The sequence below is a fragment of the Hyla sarda genome, chromosome 2 (genome assembly GCF_029499605.1).
Source record: "Hyla sarda isolate aHylSar1 chromosome 2, aHylSar1.hap1, whole genome shotgun sequence".
Lineage (NCBI taxonomy): Eukaryota > Metazoa > Chordata > Amphibia > Anura > Hylidae > Hyla > Hyla sarda.
In genome coordinates, this window is record NC_079190.1 from 14505093 (window position 1) to 14513110 (window position 8018).

The 8018-nt window shown below is 42.8% G+C and overlaps 1 protein-coding gene across 3 annotated transcripts in view; it reads right to left on the reverse strand.

Moving 5' to 3' along the window:
• LOC130358245 (oocyte zinc finger protein XlCOF7.1-like) overlaps positions 1-7628 on the reverse strand; it is a 28079-nt gene extending 20451 nt beyond the window's left edge. Inside the window, exons 1-3 of one of the 3 annotated variants that reach the window (XM_056561195.1) lie at positions 6536-6999; positions 879-1042; positions 181-342 (exon numbers count right to left, since the gene is read on the reverse strand). In XM_056561195.1, the coding sequence (XP_056417170.1) occupies positions 181-342; positions 879-956 (240 nt within the window). In that variant the 5' untranslated portion in view covers positions 957-1042; positions 6536-6999. Of the gene's footprint in view, positions 1-180; positions 343-878; positions 1043-3476; positions 3927-6535; positions 7000-7408 lie in introns of those variants that run through there. The other 2 variants (XM_056561196.1, XM_056561194.1) reach the window with 2 other exon arrangements.
• Positions 7629-8018: the final 390 nt, after the last annotated feature.

The following is an 8018-nucleotide window of genomic DNA, read 5'->3' on the forward strand; positions in this document are numbered from 1 at the left end:
AGGTATCTGTATATAACAATGTTTCCCAACCAGGGTGCTTCAAGCTCTTGCAAAACTACAACTCCCAGCATGCACGGACAGCCGAAGGCTGTCCGGGCATGCTGGGAGTTGTAGTTTTGCAACAGCTGAAGGCACCCTGGTTGGGAAAACACTGGTGTATAAAGGTCACTTAGTCCTTACCTCTCCAGTCAACAGCTCAATGATCTTGTTGGTGAGGCCCAGGATCTCCTCCTCGCGGTGTCCCTTCTGTATCGGTGAAGACACCACTGTGGGGTTCTGGGTCTTGCTAAGTCCTCCACGGGAGGTCACAGGTCGGATGGAATTCTTCACGGGTCCATAATCCTAATAAATGAGACAGCATTAAAGGAGTACTCCGGTGGAAAACATTTTTTTTTTTTTTAAATCAACTGGTGCCAGAAAGTTAAACAGATATTTAAATCACTTCTATTAAAAAAAAATCTTAATCCTTCCAGCACCTATCAGTTGCTGTATAATACAGAGGAAATTCTTTTCTTTTGGAATTTCCTTTCTGTCTGTCCACAGTGCTCTCTGCTGACACCTCTGTCCATGTCTCAAACTGTCCAGAGCAGGAGCAAATCCCCATAGCAAACCTATCCTGCTCTGGACAATTCCTGGCAAGGACAGAGGTGTCAGTAGAAAGCACCTTGGACAGACAGAAAGGAAAATCCTCTGTAGTATACAGCAGCTCATAAGTACTGGAAGGATTAAGATTTTTTAATAGAAGTAATTTACAAATCGGTTTAACTTTCTGGCACCAGTTGATTTAAAAAAATAAAAAATAAATTCCACTGGAGTGCCCCTTTAAGGAGATTGAGATGGAGATACAACGGGAGTTTTCCAAAATCTGAATCCCTTACCTCTCCGGTCAGCAGGTAGATGATCTCCAGGGTGACATTCAATATCCTCTTGGTCATCTCATCATTGTCCGTCTTCATCCTCCAGCCGATGGGTTGGACATGGAATTCAGGCTCCTGTGGTGGACACAGATCATGGGAAGTTCTCAGCAGTCATGACCCTGGGACTGCAATACAAGAAATGTGGGAAAAGAAAGATTAGAAAAAGATTTCCTGAACGTACAGTGGGGATCAAAAGTTTGGGCACCCCAGGTAAAAATTTGTATTAATGTGCATAAAGAAGCCAAGGAAAGATGGAAAAATCTCCAAAAGGCATCAAATTACAGATTAGACATTCTCATAATATGTCAACAAAAGTTACATTTTATTTCCATCATTTATACTTTCAAAATAACAGAAAACGAAAAAATGGTGTCTGCTAAAGTTTGGGCACCCTGCAGAGTTAATATCTTGTACTGCCCCCTTTGGCAAGTATCACAGCTTGTAAACGCTTTTTGTAGCCAGCCAAGAGTCTTTCAATTCTTGTTTGAGGTATCTTTGCCCATTGTTCTTTACAAAAGTCTTCCAGTTCTTTGAGATTTCTGGGCTGTCTGTCACACACTGCTCTTTTAAGGTCTATCCATAGATTTTCATTTATGTTGAGGTCAGGAGATTGTGACGGCCATGGCAAAACCTTCAGTTTACGCCTCTTGATGTAATGCCCCGTGGATTTCGAGGTGTGTTTAGGATCATTATCCATTTGTAGAAGCCATCCTCTCTTTAACTTCAGCTTTTTCACAAATGGCATCAAGTTAGCATCCAAAATTTGCTGAAATTTTATTGAATCCATTTTTCCTTCTACTCGTGAGATGTTCCCTGTGCCACTGGCTGCAATACAACCCCAAAGCATGATTGATCCACCCCCATGCTTAACAGTTGGACAGAGGTTCTTTTCATTAAATTCTGTTCCCCTTCTTCTCCAAACGTAACTTTGCTCATTCCAACCAAAAAGTTCAGTTTTAACCTCATCGGTCGACAGAACTTGCTTCCAAAATGCATCAGGCTTGTCTATATGTTCATTTGCAAAGTTCAAATGCTGATTTTTGTGGTGAGGACGTAGAAGAGGTTTTCTTCTGATGACTCTTCCATGAAGACCATATTTGTACAAGTATCTCTTTATAGTGGAATAGTGTACCACAACTCCAGTGTCTGCCAGATCTTTCTGGAGGGATTGTGCAGTTAAATGTGGGTTCTGAATTGTTTTTCTCACAATCCTGCGAGCGGTTCTTTCTGATATTTTTCTTGGTCTTCCAGATCTTGCTTTAACTTCCACTTTTCCTGATGACTGCCATTTCTTAATCACATTCCGAACAGAGGATATTGACATCTGAAAACGTTTTGCTATCTTCTTATAGCCTTCTCCAGCTTTGTGAGCGTCGACTATTTTCAGTTTCGGATTTCTAGACAACTGCTTAGAAGAACCCATGGTGCTGATTGTTGGGGCAAGGTCAGATGAGTCTGGGCATTTAAAACCTTTGAGATTGACATCACCTGATCTTCCCAGATGATGATTGAGAACAATCCATGACACTGGCAGGTCTCAGCTTTGCAAAGGGGGCAGTGCATGCTATAAATTCTGCAGGGTGCCCAAACTTATGCAGACGCCATTTTTTTGTTTTCTGTTATTTTGAAAGTGTAAATGATGAAATAAAATCTAACTTTTGTTGTCATATTATAAGAATGTCTAATCTGTAATTTGATGCCTTTTGGGGATTTTTCCATCTTTCCTTGGCTTCTTTATGCACATTAATACTAATTTTTACCTGGGGTGCCCAAACTTTTGATCCCCACTGCATACGTGTTTGTAGGTCCCCGTAAGTGGCCTATTTAGCTTTTAACATTATTATTATTTTATTTTATTTTTTATTGTCCAAAACGCTGCAAAGCAACAAACTAATCGTTCACTAGTAACTGAGATTGTGCCATCACTAACCAAAGTGGTTGGTGACTGCCAAATACTGGTATAACAAAAACTGCCAATTCAAAAAGGATGGTGTGACATCACAAGGGGCGTGGTCGTGACGTCACGACCACTGGCGCAGGAACCCGACATTTGTTTACAACGCCGGGTGCTGCGGGAAATCGCAAGCCTTTGAAGAGGGGATAAGATGTTTAGCAGCAGAGTACCCCTTTAAAGATACAACAGTGGTAAAAGGCCGTTGACTGAAAAATCTAAGAAAAGCTGACTTAGTTGCCCGTAGCCAGAGCCAACGGCCCAGCCCGGATCACAGCCCTCTTCTTCAGGAGCTGTGACCAGACGACAAACTGGAAACACAGACTAACGCACTGACTACTAGGAACGATTGGAAAAGAAGGAATTTGCTGACAGGCCGTGATCAGAGATGAGACAATACATGACTGACACAGTGGAGTCCATATATGAGGAGATGCTGGACAGAACTGGATTACGGCCTAGACATCTGCCGTGTCACCAATGGAAAGCACTCTGAACATTTGTAGTGTATAGTAGAGATTTAAAATGGTCTGACAGACTGGCCCCCCACTCCTTCAACCTCTACAGCAATACTGGCAGAACTCATACATTTATTTCCCAAAGACAACCTCTAGATATGACGCTGAGCATGTGCATTCAACTTCTTTGGTTGATCATGGCGTGTTCGGTCCTGAGTCGCCCTGTCCTGCAAAACCGTTGTATGGTCTTGCCCGCCGTGCTGCAGCTCAGTTTGAGGGTCCTGGCAATCTTCTGATAGCCGCGGCCATCTATTCCTGGCAGACTAGAATCATATAAACAGATGTATCTGTTGATTTCTACTGACAATTCATAATCAACACATCCGTGTTCGTTTAAAGGGGTACTCCACTGCTCAGCGTTTGGAACAAACTGTTCCGAACGCTGGAGCCGGCAGCTTGTGACGTCATAGCCCCACCCCCTCATGACTCAGAAGTGGATGGGGCGATTCACTTCTGAGGTAGCCGGAGGGCTTAAGTCACGTTCTGTGCCGGCTGCTTTGCCGTGAATGATAAAGCCTGGCAGGACCAGGCTTTATCAAATCGAGCACACAGATCAATGTGGTTCTATGAAACCACATTGATCTGTATGAGGAATCTAATGATTCCTCCTAAAAGTCCCCTAAGGGGACTAAAAGTGTAAAGAAAAAAGTCGAAAAGTTTAAAAAAAAAAAACACCCATTAACCCCTTCCTTACTAAAAGTTTAAATCGGGGGGATTTAAACTTTTAGTAAGGAAGGGGTTAATGGGTGTTTTTTTTTTTTTTTAACTTTTCGACTTTTTTCTTTTTCCCAAATTCCCTTTTTCCCAAATTCCACATAAAAAATATCTAACCATAATAAAAAATAAACATATGTGGTATCGCTGCGTGCGGAAATGTCGGACATATAAAAATATACTGTTAATTAATCCGCACGGTCAATGGCGTACGTCCAAAGAAATTCCAAAGTTCAAAATAGTGTATTTTGGTCACTTTTTAACTAAAAAAAAAACGGAAAAAAAAAAACGATCAAAAAGTCCGACCAATACAAAAATGGTACAGATAAAAAATTCAGATAACGGCGCAAAAATTAGCCCTCATACCGCCCCGTATGCAGAAAAATAAAAAAGTAATAGGGGTCAGAAGATGACAATTTTAAACGTACTAATTTTCGGGCATGTAGTTATGATTTTTTCCAGAAGTACGACAAAATCAGAATAAAGATAAGGTGTCATTTTTACCGAAAATTGTACTGCGTAGAAACGGAAGTTACAAGATTGTGATTTTCTTCAATTTTGTCGCACAATGATTTTTTCTTTTTGCTTTAGTGTAGAATTTTGGGTAAAAAGACTGATGTCACTGCAAAGTATAATTAGGTGCAAAATTGAAAGGGTTATGATTTTTAAAAGGTAGGGAGGAAAAAACGAAAGTGCAAAAACAGAAAAACGCTCGGTCCTTAAGGGGTTAAAATTATCAACATAAATATGTTTAAAATGTAATTGAAAAAACGGCCACTAGGTGGCTTTCTTCTGTTCCCTGCCACAATTAAACGAGTAGCTCAGTATTGAAAAACATATCCCCCCTGAGGATAGAGGATAAGTTTCAGATCGTGGGGTTCTGACCGATTGGAACCCCCCACCCCCCCCCCCCCACCCCACCCCCACGATCTCCCGGCAGCGCTCTGGCTCTCCCACAGAGTTGTATTGAGGGGGCGTGTCAGACGCCACTTCAAGGGGTGGTCGAAATGCCCCTTGCTGGGGAGATTGTAGGGGGTCCCAGCAGTCGGACCCCCCCCCCCCCCCCCCCCGTGATCTGAATCTTATCCTTAGGATAGGGGATACATTTAGGATAGGGGATACAGTGAGTTTGGTCTCTTCCCAGCCTGGCAGGAGACCAGACACAGAGCCTCACTGAAAGATTCATATACTTAAAGGGGAACTCCGGTGGAAATCAAATTTTTTCAATCAACTGGTGCCAGAAAGTTCTACCAATTTGTAAATGACTTTTATTAAAATATCCTTCAAGTACTTATCAGCCAGAGTATGCTCCACAGGAAGTTTTATTTCTTACCGGAATTCTATTCAGTCTGACCACAGTGCTCTCTGCTGACACCTCTGTCCGTGTCAGGAACTGTCCAGAATAGGAGCAAATCCCCATAGCAAACCTCTCCTGCTCTGGACAGTTCTTGTTACGGACAGAGGTGTCAGCAGAGAGCACTGTGGTCAGACAGAAAAGAACTCTAGAAAGAAATACACCTTCCTCTGTAATATACAGCAGATGATAAGTACTGTAAGGATTAAGATTTTTAAATAGAAGTCATTTTACAAATATGTTTAACTTTGTGGCACCAGTTAATTAACCCCTTAAGGACGCAGCCCTTTTTCACCTTAAGGACGCAGCCCTTTTTCACCTTAAGGACGCAGCCCTTTTTTGCAATTATGACCACCGTCACTTTACGAATTAATAACGCAAAAACACTTTTACCGAATATTCTGATTCTGAGATTGTTTTTTCGTGACATATTCTACTTTATTTTGGTGGTAAATTTTCAGCGTTACTTGCATCCTTTTTTGGTAAAAAATCCCAAAATTTCATGAAGATTTTGAAAATGTTGTATTTTTCGAACTTTGAAGCTCTCTACTTGTAAGGAAAATGGATATTCCAAATAAATTTTATTTTTCTTCACAAACACAATATGTCCACTTTATGTCGGCATCATAAAATGAACATATTTTTGCTTTTGAAAAAATTAGAGGGCTTCAAAGTAGAGCAGCAATTTTCAAAAATGTCATGAAAATTGCTAAATCTGAAGGGACAGATGTTACAGAACTACAACTCCCAGCATGCCTGGGCAGTCGAGGCATGTTGAGAGTTGTAGTTTGACAATATCTGGAGGGCTACTGTTTGGGCACCACTGTAACAGTGGTCTCCAAACTGTGACCCTCCAGATGTTGCAAAACTACAACTCCCAGCATGCCCAGACAGCCTTTGGCTGTCTGGGCATGCTGGGAGCTGCAGTTTGGCCCCCCTAGTGGTTGCCACAGTAAAGATCGATTTACTTTCACTTTCAACACAGGGCAGCGGAGTACCCCTTTAAAGTGTAAATCCGATACATCACTCCCACACAATTATCGCCAGCGTGATCTGCGCTGAATAGATGTATTGTACTTACGCTTTAAGTTCCTACGTGTTTCCCTAACTACAGATTCTTCAGGGATCTTCATAACATAGCTGGGTAAAAAGGGTCACATCAGTGGCAGCACCACTGCACGGTATGGCGGTGTGTAGCTCTAGCGCAGCGTTTCCCAACCAGGGTGGCTCCAACTGTTGCAAGCATGCTGGGATTTGTAGTTTTGCAACAGCAGTCCTGCCAAATGAGTGCACCTTTTTACCTTAAAGGGGTAGTCCAACGGTGAAAAACGTATCCGCTTTCCTAAGGATAGGGAATAAGTTTAAGATCGCGGGGTATCCGACCGCTGGGGCCCCTGCTCTCTGCCCAAATAGCGGGTGTCGACCACCGCAAGACGTGGCGGCCGACATGCCCCCTCAATACATCGGTATGGCAGAGCCGGAGATTGTCAACCGCAGCTTTGTGCAGTGGTCGACACGCCCCCTTCCCACGGGCTGCCAGGACCCCATACAGATCATCGCGGGGGCCCCAGCGATCTGAAACCTATCCCCTATCCTTAGGATAGGGGATACGTTTTCAGCACTGGACTACTCCTTTAAACCGCCATTTTGCTAATTTTTAGGGTATTTTGGTTGCAATTTTTTTAATTTGTGTAAAAAAAAAAATCCTTTATTATAAATGTCAGTGCAGTTGCCCATAGCAACCAAAGATATCAAACCAATGCCCCTTTGGAAAATATAAGCAGCGAACTGATTGGTTGCCATGGGCGGGACCTCCAGTGATGGGGATAGAGTAGAGGCGTTGCCCATAGCAACCAGATCTCAACTGTCATTCCTACAGAGCAGGTTAGAAAACGAAAGCAGCGCTCTGTAGTGTTCACCCATAAGGGCTCGGTAGTAACAGAGAACATGTCACCTGGTTCCTGAGACGCTCCCGTCTTCAGCCGCTCCTGGAAGCATCGCTCAGCAGCTGAAACGCATCGAGCATCGCAGGGGTTTCTGGGAGTTTAGGTCACATGATCGCCTCTCTGTCATCTCCCAGTAGTGTTTTGCGAGGCTACAAGAAAATGGCGCCTCTCTTTTATATTGTACTGTAACAATAAATAAGAAATGTAACGGGATGAGAAGTGAGGTATGTGTGAGATATTAATAACTGCGTTATAGTTTGCCAGTAAAATTGATAGGGAGCGGAACCGATGGTGCTTTCTAGGGACCACAATAACATGGCCGCCTCCCTCCGGCACAGAGGACACCGGCGAGAATATAAGGATACAATAAATAAGCCCCTATTGGTGGCTTGGATCGCTCCCTTTGTAGTGATAGATAATCAAAGCATAGGAGTGTTTAGCTGCAGACTGGAGCTCCATTCCCAACCGGAAACATGTGACCTCTACATTATTTTTCATGACAATGAAAAAAAATAATGATTGGGGACACTTTTCTTTAACCCCTTAAGGACCAGGGGGTTTTCAGTTTTCGCACTTTCGTTTTTTCCTCCTTACCTTTAAAAAATCATAACCCTTTCA